Raw genomic sequence first — 20,891 nt, 5'->3', positions numbered from 1 at the left:
CATTTTTCAATCCCCTGTTCATTGATACCAGCACAAGAACAATCACTAAATACTTGAAGTGGAAAGTCTGTTTCTGTGACTACGCAACAGACTATTAGTACAAGAAAAAGCTGAGCAAGCTGAGAACAGGTTTGCATGCATGACACATGTTGGACACAGTCTCATTGTCACCACATACAAAACAAGGACCAGCTGGTCAGAGGGCTCTGTGGTGCTAACCTCCCATGTGAATTACTGCAAAGCTTATAACAGGGCTGCTCCTGAAGATGGTTTAGAAGCTCCAGCAAAGCCAGAGGTCCAGACCCTTTCAAGGAGGACAAGGAGCCCACAGTTTTATCATGAATCCAATTGCCAAGGTCCCTCATTTTTCTTGAGGCTACCAGCACATAGCCTGGCCCTTCACATGTCACAAAAAGGCAACAGTCTGAATAACATTTGCATTAAGCAATGTATATGTCTATGTGCACATTTAGAAATAACATTTAAATAGAAAAACAAGACCCCCCCCCCACCATATACATCATAGTGGCAAGTCTGACTAGGTCAAGTAACCTCTGCATCTGTTCAGCCTGCTACCCAGGTACTAACTGTGGAAGGCAACTTCAACTCCCATCTTTCCTCTTCCTAACAAATTCTTTGACTTTAAACCATGCTTGGATTGAACAACCCACCCCCCCTCCACACAGAAGCCTGTCTTTTGCCAGCTCTCCAGAATAAAGGGCCGTTCTCTGTAAGGTAGAATCATGAAGGATGCTGCTCAAGGCCTCTCAGCATTACTGGGGTGCCATGCTCCAAGGGAATGCTTCCCTCCTTTAGATTCTGGTAAAAATGCAGGGAGGGTCTGTACTCAGCATGGCTGCTGCACTACTTAAGAGCTAATAGCTGTGGTGAGATTGAAGCCAGCACTTCTCAGCTTGCAGCTCATTCCCAAAACTGCTATCCCAGCTCTGAGTATGCACCTCACTAATCCATATTCAGTCACTGTAATGCAATCACCCAGGTGAGAGCAACTGTGTTGTATTGGCAGTTTTCACACTTATACCCACTAGCATCTCAATTGCTTCCACCAAAAAATCTGCATTTATTATTTAATAGATTTAGAGACTACTTTTTAAAGGGTAAAACCCTCATGTAAAAACTGCATGGATTTAAATAAAGGAAATGTAACAATACAGAGAATTAAATAGACAAATGACTAGAGATTTTGAAACAAGCAATTGAGTCATCCAAATTTTGAAAGGAGGCTTCCAGGCAGATGCACTGAGCACAGTTAAGTGCTCTCATTTCTTTCCTTTCTGTCCCCCGTTAGTGACCTTTCAAAAGGACAAGCCGATACTAAGCAGGGGCAGTATCAGATTTTTCTTACTGTGCATTAAAGGTCAAGAGAGATTGTATGTTAAGAGCTGCAATGTTGCTGTTTTGAGGCAGACCTTACAAACATTGGAGAGCACAACCAGAAAAGGTTCAATCTCATCTGAATAATCTCAAAACCAGCAAGCTAGATAGAAAGGCAAGGAGGCAAGACTTTGAAAGTTAAAAGACCCTGTACATGTCAGGTTCCTTTGGCCTTTGGTGGGCATCTTGTAGACCTCCAGATGTTTGGCCTGTAACATGTACCAGCCTTAGTGCTGGAAAGAACAAATCAGCCAACAGGAAAGATGGGATGTTCCAACAAAGGATCACACATGGTCTGGAGCCCAAAAGGGAAGTGGGGTGTCCTAGACTATCTCAGACATGTGATACTGAGCTACTTGCAATAAACATGCCCACTGTATGCTACCCTTAATTTCTCCCACTTTTGTACCACCCAATAATAAAAGTTCTCTGAATAGCTCACAGCAAGAGAAAAAAAAACCTTTCAAGCACTAGCCTATACACTGAACTCCTGACACACAGTCTCCCATCTATCCTATGCACTGCTGTCAAGTGCCAAGTAGGGTGGGAGGGACAGCCAAGGTTAATTCTTCTCTCATACTACCCATCAATTCTTTTAAAAAATCAGCTAGACGGGTTTCTGAGCCAGTTTAACTCACTTACTGAAGGTGGGTGGGAAAGGTGATGAAGATGAGAGGATCCTAAAGCCTCTCCATCCCCCACCCAGCAAAATGTCCCCTCCCTCCATTGGCTCTTCTCACTGTTGCAGCCTCAAAAGAACAGCTACTGTGGTGCTTGCTCCAATGCTCTGAGGGGGAGAAGCAACAGCCAGTGCTGCATCCCCACCCTCAAAGGTTGTAGGAATGTCTATAGGTTTGGGATGAGGATTCCAAGGTATCCTAGGATCCCTGGGATACTCTCACAGGGACCATAAGATTGCTCAGTTAACAAAAACTAAAAAATCATCTGAAACAATGAAAAACAATTAACAGTTAAGCCACCAGGGTTAGATAAAAGCTAAGAGATGGACTTAATGTGTCATTCCTTTATCTCTTTTATAGTATTTTGTTTATACACTGCCTTTCAGTAGAGTTATGGCTTACAAAACAAGGCATAATACAAACATCAAGCTTTAGTGCATTAGATTACACCTTAAATGTTGTACATCTCCAGGCTCAAATCCCATGCCCAATCCCATGCCCAATCATCTATGCATAAGCCCCCTTTGAACTCATTGAGTAGACATGCATGGGGACACACTGTGTAAAAAGCAAAGAGTAGATATGCCTGGCCTAGAGGTGAAAGGACAAGAGCTACACAATGCTCCTTGGGGAGGGAATTCTATAATTAGGTGCCACTGCTGAGAATACTTTTTCTGGTCATCACACACTTCACCTCAAATAGCACGGCACCTTTTGACAACTTGAATTTTGGCATTTCTAGCAGTCAGAAATAAATAAAATGTAATACAATTAAAATTAAAGGTTTATGGCACAAAGAAATCTCAACACAAATGAAAACACAATATGTGGCATGTAAATAGAATGTCATTCTACCTATATCGGACATGTTCAATTGTGTTATATGTCAATTTGCTGCTGATGTTCTGACTGTGAGGGTTCCCTAAGAAAGAAAAGAGAGAGCAGTGATTTATAACAGACTTTTCATTCTTTTTACAAAGCACTAACCCCCAAACACGCTCATAGATGTGATTAAGCACATCGTTCACTGCAGTGGTCTTACGCTATTAGCACGTTTTTAAATAAATTAATTAACAAAGCAAGCAAAACAGTGATGTGCCCCCCTCCCCAAATTGATGCAATAAAGTGTAATTACACAGAAGTTCAATTACAACAGAAGGCACCACTACTGAATACAAGTGTCACATGCCAATCAAGCTACTGCTGCTGAATGATGACCATATACTGCATTGCAGTTTGACTATCTCCCAACAGAGGAATACCAATAGTGGGGTCTCACAAGGTTCTTTAATAAGATGAATGCTTTTCAACCCATTCATAACTGATCCAGAATTAGGAGTAAGGAGTGAAGTGGCCAATTTGCTGATGGTACCAAACTGCAGGTGGCACAGTGGTTTAAACCGCTGTGCTGGCTGGGCTGATAGATCGAAAGGTCACTGGTTCGAATCTACACAACGGGGTGAGTTCCCGTTGCTCCGTCCCAGCTCCTGCCAACCTTGCAGTTCGAAAGCATGCAAATGCAAGTAGATAAAAAGGTACCACTTTGGTGGGCAGGTAACAGCGTTCCGTGCACTTCGGTGTTTAGTCATGCCAGCCACATGACCACGGAGACTGTGGACAAACGCTGGCTCCCTTGGCTAGGAAACGGAGATGAGCATCGCCCCCTAAAGTCAGGCATGACAGGACTTAATGTCAAGGGGAAACCTTTACCTTTACCTTATCAAACTATTTAGAGTGTTTAAACCAAAAAGGAATCACGAGGGGCTCCAAAGGAGGATCCTCAAGCTGGGAGGATGGGCATTAAAAAAGCAACTGTGCTTTCTTTAATGCAAATATAATTCAATTGAAGCCAGATGCTTCAGGTTTTAATTTTAAAAATCAATATGCTGATAAAATTAAATTAGGCACTGTAGAATGAATGACATATATATATTCAGACTAAGCTTCACTATCCCTGCTTTGACATTAAAACAGGATATATTTTACTTATTAACTTCCACAAATTGTAACTCAGAAGAGAGTATTATATTTATTTACTCAAAGCATTTTTGTCTTGCTTTTCAGTCAAGTCTCCTAGAGCACCATACAAAGCTCAGAAATATGATGTGCCTTACCCATATAACCTTACGCCCTGAGACCTGGCATGCACAAAGGAAAAAAAAAGGGGGGGGGAGGAAAATGGGAAACTCTGGCACTAAATTCTAAGTTGCAAAGCACAGCAGGTCACAGGAATGAAGAGCTGCTGGGTCCTCCTGTTCTGACAGCTTGGCAGCAGGGAGGAGCAAAGCCAGAGACTTGGTGGGCTTTACCCACCAAGAAGGGCTTTATCTAACTGGGAAAAGCCTGGAGGAAGCAAAACAGGATCCCTAACTAAGGGAGATTCCATACATATCACCTGACCCACTGGGACATCCAGAGGGCAACCCCACTTCCACACCCAAACAGGCTCCTCAACCCTGACTAAAGTGAAGAACTCCATCAACTCCTCTTCTGTACTTTCTAGTGGGGATGTAGGCCCTTTGCTCTAGCTTACAGGACAGTGACTTGATGGGTGAAGCCAATATGGCCAAGTCCTTAAAGACATTACATGAGCTTTCCTTACCATAAACGTTTTCAGTGAGGTCATCAGTGAAGGATTTTAGCAAACTTTCTGGGTAGAGTGCAGTACCTGCATGGTCAAGGTAAGTAATTCCTGCAACGGGAAAAATGGAAATGGATTACACACTGAAATATTAGGGCTGTCGTATTCTCATTCCCACATTCAGGTAGCCTAACTTGCCTATCATACATAATTAATGAGTAATTTACATGTCATGTTGGTTGGAAAAGGTTTAAGGAACCCACAAATATCTATTTTCCACTCTAGATGACCCCTTTATAAACTTGACTTATAAGGGGAAAAAAATGACCGGTTTGGTTTTTTTCAGTGAAATTGAATCCTCATCCACTCAAAGACTAATAACACTGAAAAGGAGCACACAGCTCATTTCTCACAAAATGATTAAGCAAAATAGTGTGTACTCACAACATGCTTCCTGGTGAAAATCTCAACATGGCTATGAATAAATATTTTCCCCTTGCTCTTCATGTTGCAGTTCCAAATCCAGAATATAATTGTAGTGTCCAAAAAAACCTCCGCCATATTATGCCAGCATAAGGATAGCAAAACATGATAGAAGAGGCTTCCTCTCACTCTTTAATGAGTCTTGCCAGCTACTGGCAAGTTTTTTTTTAAGTAAAAAAAAAAACCACCCAAGTATGGGTCAGCTCAAAAGAGAGTTCCTCAAGCAATACAGAAAAGTTCAGATACTTCTTAAGGCAATATAGGACAAGGACCATGAGCAACATCTTTGCTGGACCTTGACATCCCCTCCTCCCCAACAAGGTTTAAGCCTGAAGGACTAAGGAAAAAGTGTAGGTCCATGGATAGATATACTGTACACAGGCACAATAGGCAACACTGCAACATGATCATGGGACACATTGGTTAAGGCATTAGGCTGTAATGTCCATGTCATGGGCAGCAGGCAACTATGGTTGGAATATGAAGGTGAGGGCATAGGTGCTGAACAGAGTCCTGCAGCAGGTTCAGAGGACCAGAAGGAAGAAGCATGTTTCTTTAACAGTCCAGAGTCAAGCAGGAAGATGAAAGATATGAACAAGACAGTCCAAGATTTCACAGTTCAAAGATCAAGTTCTAGAAAGACAGTAACATTTTGGAGCAGGCAAGGTCAGGGAGGATGGCTGCAGGTACCTGGGGAGACAGAGTCAGGCTGGCAACAACACCTGCAGCAGGAACAGACTGCAGCTGGGCAGGAGGCAGATCAGGTAGGCAGGAACCAAGATTCAGGCAAGGCAAGGCAATGCAGGGAGCCAGAGCACAAGGGAGTTACCAGGACAGCACACACTGCTGTGATAAAGAGCAGCAGTGCAGGGAGGCCTTTTATGCTGGTCTTCAGGCCCTCTAGCTACACTGCATAATTGCTCCTCAGCTGTTCCCTGTAAGTGCCTGCAAAGGTGTTCCTGGTTCTCCAGGCATTTGCAGCGTCACTCAGGCCTTGATCTTGACACAGCCCTGACTTCACTTCACTGGCTTTGTGACCAGCCAATGTGACATACCTTTAACTCTGGTCTTTTGGCTGCAGGGTTTAATAATCAGACAAACATGTTATCCACAAATTCCAAATGCAGGTTACAATGCTACTCATGTTCAAAATAACCAGTGAAGAAAAGCAGCTCCAAATCATGTATTGCTTTTATGTCTGGAAGCTAAAACCAAGCAAAAGAATCTAAGCAATGGTTTGGCTGAACCAGACACATGTTAAGTACTCTTCTCTATTCCACAGATTTTGGATTTAAGTTCTTCAGCCTCTCATATGGAAAGCTATACCCCAGTGTCTAAAACTCTAATACCAGTCGACAGTGAGTGATAAAGCCAAATCAATTGAAGATACTGTCAGCCCTATCACTCACTTGCATGCTGAAAGTTGTAGAAAATTACTGTACCTTAACAGAAGAACAGTAGTTTGCACAGCACAAAGTGGACGTTAACTTACAGATTGGGTCATACATACATTGGGTCTAGTCATATACAAGAAGAATTTCTACCCATTTCCACCTTAACTCAAAGTACAGAGTACTGTTTATTACCCATCCACCTGCTACAGAACTGTGCTTTTCTTCTGTGCCACTTTATCATTTACCATGGTAAAAAATTGCATTGATCAGATTCCAGATTCTATCATCTTCAGCAAACCTGAGGGTTTAGGAAATACAGTGGTACCTCGGCTCACAAACGCCTTGGTTCACAACCAAACTGGGTCGTGAACAAAAATGTCATGAAAATTTTGACGTGGGTTGCGAACTCTGCATAGGGTGGCAACCAAGATCGCAGCCATCTCCCCACCCCACTCCGAGTAGGGCGATGGCCAAGATTGCGTCTGTCTCTCCCTCCCCCAGCGTGCCCCATTCGCACCCGTCTCTCTCCCCCAGCACGCCCCATTTGCGCCCGTCTCTCCCCCCCACACACAGCGTGCTGGGATGACAGGCGCAATCTCGGTCGTGCTGGGGGAGGCAGGGAGATGGTCGCACTTGTGGTCGGGGGGGGTGGGGAGAGATGGCCGCATTCTTTGTTGTTCTTTGTCACTTTGCTTCACAATTTTCAGATTAAAAAAAAAATGCTTACAGAACGGATTAACCTTATTTACATTGAACCTTATGGGGAAATTTAACTTGACTCATGACCAATTTGGGTCACAACCAAAGTCCTGGAAAGGATTAAATTCATGAGCCAATGTTTGCCTACTTTTTGTATGTTTGCCTACTTTTTGTATGTTTGCCTACTTTTTGTAGGCAACAAGTTTGTGTTGATGCCCAAAACCATGCTTGTGACTCCCTTTAAATATCAAGCTGTAGTCTGACACTCTTCCAGTTCCTAGGCTGGTAGGAAGTTTAATCCTTCTTTCAATCCCAAGTCTTAAGCATGTTACCTTTCCTATTGTGCAACTATTTCATTATCTCCCCCATGGCTCCTCCTGCAATAACACCAAAGAAATTGTTTGGTGTTAAATTTTAAAATCCACTTCCAGTATCTACATGGTTCCTCACCCTTTACAATTAGGCTACAATTGCCAAACCATGAGCCAGAAGTGAACTGCTTTGTGTGTCATGAAAAGCAAATAAATTCATGTTTCTCTAGTCCTCTTCCAGCTATTCATCTAAGAGAGAAAGTGGAACTCTTTAATAAAAGTTTGGATGCAGTACTGGGATGGCTGAGGGGACAAGTTGAAATTGCAGACCACACTAAAAATATACTGTGCTGCTGATCCCAGTCTTTTTACCTCACAGTAAGCAGGAAGAGACCCTATTATTATTATTATTTCATTTCTATACTACCCCATAGCTGGAACTATCTCTCAATCGAGATCAGAAATACAACATTCAGGTGGAAGGGGATTGAAACTTTCCCATCCAACCACTCCCCTCTAAACTCACCCTACCCAGGCAGAGGCTAAAAAAAGAAGAAAACTCCAATGTTTTCACCCATCTTTTTTAAATGCCCCACAAAGGGATAAGTTAAAGGGTAGAAGTGGCTCAGTGGAAAGGATTAGACCTCTCCTGCATTACGGTGCTCATGTAAGGCAGTCCATGTGCTGTGTCATCGGTCCTCATGAGTACCTACATTAATAGCAGTTATGTGGGCCTGCCAGGGAGAAAGGGCCTTCTCATTGGTGGACTCAACACTGTGGCAGGACAGCCACCCTACCAGTGTGAGCCTGGCTTATTCTGTGCAGGAACGTCAGTGAGCAAAAAGCTCTTTCCTTCTGAAGTTCCTTTCAGAAATGCATACTTGCCTTGCCTATACAGCACACCTTCTCAGTGCACTGTGACAAGATTCTTGATTATGAAACTGAAATGTTATAGAAACAGGATGAGGACTGGATATCTTCATGATGGCTGTTGCAGGCTGGCCAACTGCCCTGTTTTTGTAAAGGAGAACTGTGAACATATGAACTCTTTTGGAAAGTCAGTTGGGAATCAAGAGTTTCGCTCTCCCCACCCCAGGAAAGCAGGTATTTTGAGAGAAACTGAGCAAGACACACAAAATCCTATACTAGTGATGGTTCTCCCTGGTAACCTAATGGGAAAATCAGATCTTCTGGATATTATTGTGATGAATCTCCACCATATGTTCAAGCTTGCATTTGTAAACAAATGCAAATATTGCAAAGCAACATAATCCATGTTCTTGCTCTGTATCCCTAGAAAGTCTCATCATTTGGAAGTGGAGTGCACATCAACAGCAATACTCTCCAGGCATGTTCCTACAGCTGTTGTGTCTTGGATCTGACCATGCCTTTGTTTGAACACTGCTGTGTGAGGATATAGCACTGGAAAGTGGCTAAAATTACTTCAAATCAGGAAAATCCAATTCCTGGGATCTTGACCTTTCCTCAAAGGAAAGCTTAGCTTGAAGAAAGCTCCCCTATCCCTCAGCATCACACATACAAAATTGCTACAATTCACAAAATAATGTACAAAATGTTGTCATTTGTGAATCCAGGTCCAAATCTCTGGAAGTAACTTTTTGAATCACACACACAATATTCAACTTCCTAACTGAACCTGGAAGGGCTTATTTCATGTTTTCCCATTTGTTTATGGTTCAAGCAGCTTTGCTTCAAATAACTGGTTAAAACACAATTGTCTCATATCCTGTACTAGACTCATAACTATGCTTCCAGCACCTCACATTTAGCCCTGCTCTGTAAATCTGATTCTATTAATGGAGCTGCTGCCATGTAAACCTGGCTAGAGGTTAGTTTGCATTGCAACTTACAACTTGCCTAAGCAGCTGCTTTGTTTCTAGCAGCATTTTTGCACACCGGCAACTGTCTTAACTTGAAAAAACACATTTGTTTAGAAAGCCAGTTTATGAGATCTGATTGAAGGGATAGCTTTTTTATTACTTCATTAGAATCAGGTGGAGCCTATGATGATCAAAAGTTCATACACAAAGTAAAATAGTTGAGGTGAAACTTGGATCATACAAGAAACAAAGCTGTTTCCAAAGCACTGTTTATACTGCTCTCTTTGGTCATGGAGTTCAGCAGCATCCCCAGGGAGACAGGTGCAGGACTACAGCTGCAATCAACATCAACCAATATTCACTCACTCTGTGCTGTGATGCTATAACAATCTGCATCTCAACCTCCTGTCCGATTCCAATATTTCTGTATGTGAGATCAAAGCAGGGAGAGTTCAAAGGGACGCACACTTTGGGTAGTAGTCCCATGTGTCTCATAATGTGTCATTTCTCCCTACATTTTGTGTGATGGGAAGGAAATTCTTTTTTCTTTCTTTCTTTCTTTCTTTCTTTCTTTCTTTCTTTCTTCTTTTTTGCACTTAGATTGCCTTATTTGAGCATAATGTAAATTGTTCTATGTGGTGGTGCAGAGTCAGTTTGAATCTCAGTTCTCACTTACCTTTCCAAAGAATTGCATGCATGGGGATAAATTATGCATAAGTCTCAACATCTTTTCTTCCCACACACCTACTTCAACCCCAGTTCAACACAGAAAAGTTTGATAAAACAGAACAAAATCCATTTCTGGAGCACAAGTACACCAGATGAACTCATCTCTTGGACAAACCTGTGCTTCATTCCACATGCAGAAATCTGACGTTGAATAAAACGACATTTGTTGGGATTATGGAAACTAAATTCCAAATTAAAATCTACAATGACTTCTTATGCTCAGAAATTCTTGATTTACTGGCTTCCCTTAGCCAACAGGTGTCAAGCTATTTAGAATCTGCTTCAATGTTTACCTTCCCCCCACACAGACACACCTGAAAATGTCACAACAGAAAGTTAATGGAGAAAAAACAGATAGTGCCAGTACACTCAAAGGGCACAATAATATACATGTTTAGACAGTAAAAGGTCCCAGAATTCCCCAGTCAACATGGGTAATTTGGTATACATATATTACCACTAATTCTTTTTGAAGGTTGTCATCAATGCTTCTTTTCATTCCCTCATGCAGTATACTTGAGAACCAAAACTGAACATCTTTTCTTTGGGATACAAAGATGATATAGACAGACAAGATCACACAGAGAGATCTAATAGTGTAAAAAATTAAGAAAGGGCCACGAGCAGACAGAGAAACAGAATTCTGTCTAATACTGTCTTTCATGTCCTCTTTTTCAGGGGTTGCTAAGAATAGTTGGCTGGCCTTCTGACCACAACTAGAATATTTGCTGGCTCTAATAATGGCCAAGTTACACATAACATTAGACATTTACTTTTTAACTTTGCCACTCACTGGAGAAAGCAGCTCATTAGTGAGGGGAGGCAAAAGAGCAGCCTCTGCTCATCCCTAGTGTGGGGGGAGGGGGAGAGCGAGAGAGAGGGAACCACTAACCTCCTGGCATCTTCTTGCTCCTTTCTTTTGCAAGTTCTCCCACTTCTGGGGAGAGGTAAGCTGAAGAAAAAATCAGGCATGCAAGACCCTTTCCTCCCCACCTCTCTCCATGGGTAGCATGTTTCTTAAGAAGGCAGGTTGTTCCCGCCCACTTTCTCTCACTCCCCACCTTTGGGCTCCACAGTATGGAAGACAAGACCAAAGACAGACATCTGTGCCTGCTCACCCCTTCACCTTCTCTCTCTGAGCAATGCAGTATTCAAGGTTAGCCTTGGAAAACAGAACCACCAAATCTAGGCTTACAGCCAAGTTTGGGCTCTGGGGGCACTGCACCTCATTTTCTTCACCCATTTATTTTCCACCAACCTAATTAAAGAATGTGGACTCTTGTCTTCCAATGGCACATAAATTGGATGAACTACTCTTTTGGTATGCCCCACAAACTTCCAGGCTGACTACCAGTTTGCTCCCATCCTCATGCTTGCTCATCTAATGTCTCCCTCTTGACAGCACAGCAGCAGAGATCCTGACCACCCTCTGCCTGGGAATAGGCAGCAGCTTCTTCTCACACAGGCGCAGTTGCTGCCTCCACTTCAGGACTCAGCCTCTTTCCCTCTTGGGAGGTGTCATCTGTCCTCCAGCTCTGCAATGCTCCAACTGCTTGTGCATCCCGCCTCTATGAGCCATGCGGAGGAAAGATTATGCTTAGGAGGTTTGCCCAGACAGGAGAAGGAAGCAAAAGAAGGCAGCAGCCTGCTAACTTGTGCTCTCTCAGCAGGCAGCACAGTGGAGACAAAGCAGCCCAACCTGCCTGCTCAGTTCCAGCTTTCAAAGGGAGGGTGGGGGAAGGGGCTAAGTGGGTCCCAACCCCAATAAGCCACTCAGAGAGAGATGCTGCAGGGCACTGAGTAGAGAAATGGTGGCTGCTCCGTCAGAGACCAGCCCTCTATATTGCACTGTCCCAGAGATGCACCTGCTCATTTTTCCCCTAAGAAAAAATCCTTTCCTGAGAGGTTGGCGCAACAGAAGAAGGAAGAATCTGGAGCAGCCACTTTTCTGTCCACCCTCTAGAATTGGAAAAGCTGAAGGGGGGGGGGGTCTTCCTGGGTGGTGAGTCCCTCTCCTATTCTTTTCTAGCCTGAACAGTGCTGAACAGGCAAGTGAATGAACAGTTAGATTTTTTTTAATATAGTTTTTATACTGTATACCTTGTGTTTTCTTCTGCAAGAAACCCAAGGCAGAGTACACTGCCCTGCTTTCTAGCTTGTCCTCACAAAAATCCAGTGAAGTAGGTTAGGCTGAGTGTCAATGTCTGGCCCAAAGTCACCCAGGGCCTGTCCATGTGGGCTGGATCTTCAAAGCCTCTTACAGCACACTGGTTCTACTTGTCTGATCACCTCTGGGTACTGAGTATGCTGCTTTTCTTTCAAAGGCTAAGTGGTAGCATTAAATAGCCTTGTAATCTTACACCCTGGACTTAATGGCATTTACATTCCACTTCCTCAAAGGCCCATGCACCATTCCAAGCTATATAATTGCTTGTACTTCCTGTTAGAACAACAAAACTGCTAACCCTATCTTGAAAATAACAATAGTGCACAAAACATGTGCAGTGTTGCATACTATATTCACTGACATCTCAGCACCAGCATTCTGAAATTAGGTTTGCGCCTGCTGCCCCTTCACACGCGACTCTCGGAGTGGTCCCGAGGCTCCAACCCCAAGGCCAGCGCCAGCACACTTTCGCCGTCCCGTGACGTGAGGAAAGCAAGAGGGCGGCAGCTGCTTGGCTTAAGGTGCCTCTGAGCTGAGGGGAAGAGACCAGGGCTCCTGGGCTTTGATTGTCTCTCCCGTCAGGCACCACCTTCCCCGCAAAGTCGGGTTACCTCCTAAGCGGGCGAACTCCCTCTGGCGCATGCCCTGCGGACTCTCCACGCCGTAGCCATAGGCAGCCCCCGGGGGAAGCCCGCTTAGGAAAGTCGGGAACGACAGCCGCTCTTCCCACGACTCCATGGCCATTGCCAGGCGACCGCGCGCTGGAATCACGAGTCGAGCAGCCACAGGAGCGCGCTTTCTAGCAGAGAGGCCGGCGCGGCACGGCGCGAGCTCCTCCCTCCGCTTCCCACCGGGACGGGCGCTGGCGCTCTAAGTCAGCGTAGCTGTTACCTCTGGCGTAGAGCACCGTGTCCTTAAAGAGAAATGTTCTGAAAGAAAAACGAGAAGAAATACGTCAGTAACCTTCAGGAGCGTCAGAAAAGCAACGTAAACAGTTTTTATTGTTTCTTAGGGCGTGATCGTGTGCTTGCTGAGGCAGAAAAAAGCCGTACATTTCCCAGCCTGCACCAATTAGCATTTTTCTGTCTCAACAGGCATAGGATTGACTCTCTAGTGACCATTAACAGGACTATTTATGTCTTTTAAAAATGATAGTAAATGCAGGCTCGAGGGGAGCGGAGACACACTTATTTTCCCGACCAGCTGCAGTCTTGTGTAAATTGCTAGCAGTGGGGCGAGTCCCTCCCTTGGGTCCCCTGGATCATCTTATCTGAATGATCTTTTTGTAATTTTATACTTACTACTATTCATATTCGTATTGCCATTCATTTATGACTGGTTTATTAGGAAATGAAATCATATTATAAAATAATCGAATGCTGTAGACCTAAACCCACTTATAAGGGAGTAAGACCCTCTGAACTCAGTGGGATTTACCTTTGAGTAGATAACGTTCAGGATTGCACTCATACAGGGAAGAGAAGTGCTCGCATCTAGGTTGCACTTACTGAAATTTTAATTGTTGTCTGATGGAAAGGCAATAAGTGCATTAGGCTGCTTTGTGTTTCTGTTAATATCTGGATGTAATGCATTGTTTGTATGTGTCAGGTGGTAATATGCATATAAAACAAAAAAGTGTTTATACTTTTAATTTAGTCAGCTTTTGCCCCAAGAGGCTTCCTAAAATGACTTTGAATTAAAACTTAAACATGTCTTTCCATACATAACAGTGAATAGCTAAGGTGAGATTATGATCATGTTAATTTAAAAAGTTTGCTTCAATCTGCCTTATTTTTAAATGCACTGTGTGATGTAATGTTTTAAAAATAGACACAGAACAGTAGCATACAAGGAATGCCACAAAAGCAGCAAAAGCAAAGCATAAAAAGAGGACATAAGCCAGCTGTAGGACTTTGTTTGCCTGCTCCCCACCACAGTGGCAAGTCCCTTCCTTCCATCTTTGCCATGCTCTACCATGCCAAGTCCTAAAAGGATTTCAGTATGGTGGGGTACACAATTTGGCACCTCCAACAGCTGCCCCCACTTTCTGCTTGAGCACTCTGAGGAGACTGTCAGTGGTATGTTTTTGCCACAGGGAGGGAAGGAAACCTCAGTGTTCCTTGAAGTGCCATTGGATACACATAGGAGGACTAAAGGGAGAGGAGGGACCCCAGTACCCACAACGGACCTGCTTTTCTGTGAGGCACATCATGAGTTCTTGGGCTTAACCCACATGGGCTTATGTTGCAGTGTGCAGTGAACACTGAATAGTGTTAATAAAGTCTGAATAGTCTTTATAACATGTGCTTATAGTCAGTGCTTTTTTTGTAAAAAAAAAAAAGTGCCGGAACTCAGCTTTTGGGGTCACACTTTTACACCAAAAATGATTTTCAATTCACCAACTTTTTTTTGAAATAAAGAACTTATTTACCTTTTGCACGTAGCCAGTCACTCTACACACACATAAACGTAATGGTTGCTGCCGGCAGTAAGCACTCAGTGCATGACCACATGACCGATCCCAAGCTGAGCAGCGCCCTCACAAGCAGCGTGGACACATACGCAGCCCACAGGCACTATTTTAATACTTTTTGCTGCAGACCTGCTATGCCTGACAGAACAATTCACAATCACATGGAAAAATCCGTCAAGAAAAGGTGCCGGAAAGCTGTTCCGGTGCGTTCTATGACAAAAAAAGCCCTGCTTATAATATATTCTTCCAAGAGTGAAGGCCATTCCTCATAGAATGGCTTAACATCTACAGAACTGCAACAATTCACCAGAGCAGTAATTTTTTCATGTTCATAGCACCTGCTAAACCATAGTCAGGATTTCTACATCTGTCAGCTAAAATATAGGGACAGCTCATGATAGGATGCATCCTACTTGACTGAAGGAACAAGGGTGCTTCCAGAAAAAGCTTTTATCATGCAACTGTCCTGCCTGTTTCAAGCAGTGTTATGGGGGTCAAGATGACATCCAGTTTTGTATCATTTGAACTGATACCCTACCATTCCACTAAAAATAGTACTTAATAACAATTGTAAAGCCCCCCTCCCCCACATGCTTTCTTACCATTTCTTCTACCTTTTTTCTTTCTGTGGTAAAATCTAATGAGGAGAAAAAGATGGAAAAACTATACAATGTCTTTTCTTTGATAGCATTAGGAACCATGCATCTGGAAGCTTTGTATGATACCTAAGGGAAGATGACAGTTCAAAAAACTGTACTGGTTCTTTTGGGGCCAATGGGCTCCTGTAGTTCTTGCTAACTTTTAGATGTTTCTTGTTGAGAAGTTGTAGCAGACATGCCTCACTGAAAGGCAGGATGAACATCACCCGCACTGAGCAGAAACAGAAGGATCTTATTTGTTTTCTAAGGTGTACTTTCAGTTCATATGGTGAATGGCAATCCCACACTGAACGTATTGAGTTGTCTTTTCACTGATAGGCAAGGATGGGTTTTATTCAGGCAGGCTTTTGATATATAAACTGATTGGTTGCTGAGGGGAGTATTGGCTGGGCACGGCTAATTTCTTTTATTGTATTTTTATTTGTTTCTAGGTTAAGTCTTAATTAAGATTTTGTTTTTATCTATATGTTATCTTTAGCTGCCTTGAGCACCAATTTTGACAGAAAGGCAGGTTATTAAATAAATAAAGTGGTGCACTAAGATTTCTGGCAGATGTTGAGAGTTCCTCAGCAGAGAAAAGCCTGGGAGACTTTCTCTGAAAGCTGAAAGTTTGAAGTTGAAAAAATACTGCCCTGATCCAAAATGTGATAAGATACAAAAGACAAAAGGGTTGCTGTGCCTTCAGGAGTTCTCAAGATGAGAGTGTCCACAAGTACAGTCTCATCTCTTTTTTTCTTCTGTACAACAAACAGCAGTCACCAAAATCACCCCAAATATGTGTTCTATAGTATATTGAACCTGATTATTTCTTGACCACTCGGAATCTCCTCAGAGTAACTTCTCTCATTCCTTGTGGTTCCAGAAAAATCAGTATCTGAGTCTTGGATTACATACAAACTCCATGACCTGGGGGACGGGGGGATCCCCAGTAGGCTCTGGCTCTGCTGTTGCTGATTCTGTTGCTGTTTCTCTCCATAAATCTACCATTGACAAGAGGTAGTTTTGACCAAGCTGGCACAGCACACCTTTATGTGTGAAGTAGTCGTTAGTTATTTTAACAACCTGCCAGTGAACCACCTAAAACATTAATGAACAGGTATAGAAATCCTGGCCTTCTGCATTGGCTGACAAACTCCAACAGATTTTGTGTCTGCTATTTACACAGATCTGTAAAGCATTCAGGAGAGGGGGAAATGGTGGCCACCTTCTGGTGGGAGAAAGAATAGAACAGCAAAGGAGATGGTAACATGCCAACAGCTGGGTTTGTACAATGCAGCAAGCAAGCAACAATAACAATATTTGAGCCATGAAACCCAGTATGGTAATTAACTATGGGTAGGGTTCCCCCTGCCACAAACTACCCATGGCAAGAATCCATAGATTGTTCTAAGATTCATTCTCTCCATAGCTGGTTGTTGAGTTATCCAAACCTGGATAACATGGTTCACTGTGAGTAAAATCGAGCACCTTGTGAGCCACCTGACAAGAGTGGCAAAAATCCCTTGCTGCTTTCACCTAGCAGATCACAGGAGTCAGCAGCACTCTGGGGCAGCTGGAAGTGACTGCCCTCTCTCCCCATCATTATCATAAGCTCTTTTGGACTCACCACAGTTCCAACCACAACTTTTTTGTTTTTACTTGGAGATTGCAAAAGCTGGCCAGAAAGCTAGCTTTGATAATCTCCTTAAGAGGCAGGCACATGCTGCCCCTTCAAAGTGCCTAGTGCCTTTGGTTTTTTGGTGTATGAGTGTATCTGCAAATGGGCACAAAAATGAGCAATTCCCTCCCATTTGTAGCATTCCAAAAGAATGCTGCTGCTGTGTGTTCATGTAGGATATATGTAGAACAGTGAAGTTGAAAAACTGATGAATATTCACCATCTTAGATGGATTTTACAAATGTCCAGACACACTGCTAAATTGACAGCTGCCTGTATTTGACAGTCAGCATTTACTATCATTTGTCTGAAAAGTGAGGTTATATTTTCATTTGCATATCAACATTCACCAAGTTTTGGACTTCCATTCTACCGTGTGTTTTGTGGCTTTGCACCAAAGCTGAATATCATTTGATGGATTTTCTTCTACTAGAGGTGTTAAGCAGAGACTTGGTAGCCAACTGTGAGGAATGCTGTATCTGCACTGACCCTGTGCAATTTCCTGCCATATAGGTGTGGCTAGCATTTCTCTGGTAAGCTGGGCAGCAGGCAGTAAACCAAAGCTACAAACCAAGCAGGTAGGCAAACATAATGAAATCGTTATGAAACCAAATGATAGAATCAAAGTGGCAACAATCACCAATGAAACACCAACTGCACAGCACAGATATTGCCTTCTCCCTAAAGGATAACAGTGAAAATGCCAGGCTGATCTCCACTGAGAGGGAGCTCCATGTTCAGAATGCCACCCAGTAAGGAACCCAGTAAGGTGAGTGCATTTATGAGAAGAACCTCCAGCAATCATTGTAGCTGTCTGACAGATTCCTATGGGATGAGGCAGATTTTCAAACAATTTAGGCCTGAGCAATGTTTCCACTCAAGCCTTCCCCAGTCTTTAAAATAGGGATACAGAATCTCAGGCCTGCAGACTAAATTCAGCTGTCTGTATTCCCAATCTGTCCTGCTGGAGTTCTCTAGCTAGCTAGCTAGTTCTCTAGATAGACCTCCAGCATCACGCCGCTCCCGGGCAAGCGAATGCAGGCAGACGCACGCGGCTGCGACCTCGACGGCAGCCAGCTCCACCGGCCAGCGCGGCCGCAAGCGGCGCCGGAGAGCGCCGCCCGCCAGCCCAGGTGATCGGGCGCGCGCGGTGCGCGACGGGGCGGGTCTCGGAGGCGCCCTGCGGAGTCAAAGCCGCGGCAACGGCCGGGGCCGGCGGCCGAAGGGCGGCGACCAAAGGGGTCGCCGCCGTTTGGGGTGCCGTTCGGGGGGACGAGAGGGGGGCTGGGCTGGCCATGGACTCTTGTTGAAATAGGCTTGCCTACTGCTGATTCTACTGCTGATCCTTTTTCTTTTTTTTTCTTTTTATCATTCTTTTTCTCCTCCTCCGACCTACTTTATAATCTTACCCTGCTTTAATTAGTGCTTTGAGTCATTCCTGGCCATGTCGACGTTTATATATCCTGGGGAACCCACGGGGGCTGCTATTGGCGTGGTCACGGGCAATGGTCGTTACAACAATAGGGGCTTAACGTGTCCACGTAGAAGAAGGATGGACAGATGGCTGACACCTGTCCCTCCTTCTGATCCTGCCCCCAACCAGAGGGCGCCAGGTAGCCTTGTCAACCACCCCTCGGGTCTGACGGTGCTGCTGCTCAATGCCAGGTCGATCAATACTAAATCTTCCCTCATCCATGACTTGATTGTGGATGAGGGGGCCGACCTGGCTTGCATAACGGAGACCTGGGCGGGGGAGGGAGGGGATGTTGCCCTCTCCCAGTTGTGCCCGCCCGGGTATCTGGTTCAACACTGTTCACGCCCAGAAGGGAGAGGAGGGGGAGTCACGTTGGTTTACAGAGCCTCCATCTCTCTCACGGGTCTTCCGGTCCCTTTGAGACCAGGGCTGGAGTGCCTCTACTTGGTGTTGGGCGAACGAGACAGATTGGGGATTCTATTGGTGTACCGTGCACCTTTCTGCCCAGCAGTCTCCCTATCTGAGCTGACAGAGACCGTCTCGGATCTGGTGTTGAGGACCCCCAGGATGTTGGTCCTGGGGGACTTCAATCTCCATGCCGAGTCTGGACTGACCGGGGCGGCTCAGGACTTCATGGCCTCTATGACGGCCATGGGCCTGTCTCAACACGTCACTGGCCCTACCCATGAACGTGGACACACTCTGGACCTGGTATTCACGACGGGGCAGGTAGAGGATGACCTGAGGGTGAAGAACTTATGTTTGACTCCCCTGTCATGGTCAGATCACCTCCTGGTGAGGTTTGTGCTCGAGAGCGGCCTCTCCCTCTATAAGAGTGCGGACCCGATTGTATGGGCCCGCCCCCGGAGCCGGATGGATCCGGATGGATTCCTGGGGGCCCTGGGGGAGTTTCCGGCGGACAAGACTGGTGCTCCTGTCGAGGCTCTGGTCGAACTGTGGAACGGAGAGATGACCAGGGCTGTGGACACGATCGCTCCTAAGCGTCCTCTCCCACCGGGCAGAGTCCGCTCTTCCCCTTGGTATACACCTGAATTACGGGTGATGAAGCGAGCTGGGAGACGCCTAGAGCGTAGGTGGAGGAAATCACGGGATGAATCTGACCGAACACACTTGAGAGCCCACTATCGGGCCTATGCTGTGGCGGTGAAGGCGGCGAAAAAGAAGTTTTTTTCCGCTTCCATTGCCTCCTCACAATGCTGTCCAGCGGAGCTTTTTCGAGTGGTGCAAGGCCTGGTTCGCCTGGGTCCTAAGGAAGATCCGATGCCACCCTCAAAGGCCCGCTGTGACGACTTTGCCAGGCATTTCAGGGAGAAAATCGCTCAGATTCATCACGAGCTGGACTCCACTAATGAATCAGAGGTCTCTGAGGAGTCGCCAATGCCACCGTCTGGTCCAAAATTACTGGAGGAATTTCAATTATTGCGGCCCAATGATGTGGACAAGGTGCTTGGAAGAGTACGTCCCACCACTTGCCTATTGGATCCTTGCCCGTCTTGGTTAATAAATAACTCCAAGCACGGGATTGGGACCTGGATCTTGGAAGTGGTTAACGCTTCTCTGAGGGAGGGTCGAGTGCCTGCCCCTTTAAAGGAGGCGGTAATACGACCGGTCCTGAAGAAAGCGTCACTGGATCCAGAGATGGCCACTAACTATAGACCTGTGGCCAACATCCCGTTTCTGGGCAAGGTGCTGGAGCGAGTGGTGGCGGGACAACTCCAAGCACTCTTGGAGGAAACTGATTATCTGGATCCTTTTCAGTCCAGCTTCAGACCCGGGTACAGTACTGAATCTGCCTTGGTCGCCCTGTACGACGACCTGTGCAGGGAGAAGGACAGGGGGAGTACATCCCTGTTGGTTCTTCTGGACCTCTCGGCGGCTTTCGATACCATCAACCATGGTATCCTTCTGGATAGGCTTGCGGGATTGGGGGTTGGAGGCACTGCTTTGCAGTGGTTCCGCTCCTATCTCGACGGTCGATTCCAGAAGGTAGTGCTGGGGGACCATGTCTCTACGTCATGGCAGTTATGCCATGGAGTACCACAGGGCTCCATTCTATCCCCTCTGCTATTTAACATCTATATGAAACCGCTGGGAGAGGTCATCAGGAGGTGTGGGCTGCGGAATCATCAATATGCTGATGATACCCAGCTCTACCTCTCGTTTTCCACTAATCCAGGTGAGGCAGTGGCTCTGCTGAACCGGTGCTTGGCCGAGGTAAGGGAATGGATGAGGGCCAATAAACTGAAACTCAACCCAGACAAGACGGAGGTCCTGTTGGTTGGCAGATCGGGTTTCGGAGAGGGTGGATTTGACCTGGTCCTGAATGG

General features: G+C 45.1%; 2 protein-coding genes across 7 annotated transcripts in view; one reads left to right on the top strand and one right to left on the bottom strand.

The window, feature by feature from the left end:
• Positions 1-13,045, bottom strand: part of MOCOS (molybdenum cofactor sulfurase) — a 194,708-nt gene extending 181,663 nt beyond the window's left edge. For 5 of the 6 annotated variants that reach the window (XM_044452221.1, XM_044452256.1, XM_044452210.1 and 2 more), the window contains exons 1-3: positions 12,892-13,045; positions 4,678-4,767; positions 2,931-2,997 (exon numbers count right to left, since the gene is read on the bottom strand). In XM_044452221.1, coding sequence (XP_044308156.1) covers positions 2,931-2,997; positions 4,678-4,767; positions 12,892-13,024 — 290 coding nt within the window. In that variant the 5' untranslated portion in view covers positions 13,025-13,045. Of the gene's footprint in view, positions 1-2,930; positions 2,998-4,677; positions 4,768-12,891 lie in introns of those variants that run through there. The other variant, XM_044452237.1, reaches the window with a different exon arrangement.
• Positions 13,046-13,164: 119 nt separating this feature from the next.
• The window catches only part of LOC123034698 (poly(rC)-binding protein 3-like), a 497,132-nt gene continuing 489,405 nt past the window's right edge, over positions 13,165-20,891 (top strand). The window contains exon 1 of the mRNA XM_044452282.1: positions 13,165-13,267. The gene's annotated coding sequence lies outside the window, so the exon portion shown is untranslated. The remainder of the gene's footprint in view (positions 13,268-20,891) is intronic.

Source organism: Varanus komodoensis, unplaced genomic scaffold (assembly GCF_004798865.1).
Source record: "Varanus komodoensis strain SLA01 unplaced genomic scaffold, ASM479886v1 scaffold10, whole genome shotgun sequence".
Classification (NCBI taxonomy): Eukaryota; Metazoa; Chordata; class Lepidosauria; order Squamata; family Varanidae; genus Varanus; species Varanus komodoensis.
The sequence above is the reverse complement of the archived record's forward strand: the minus strand, read 5'-3'. Positions and strand labels throughout refer to the sequence as shown.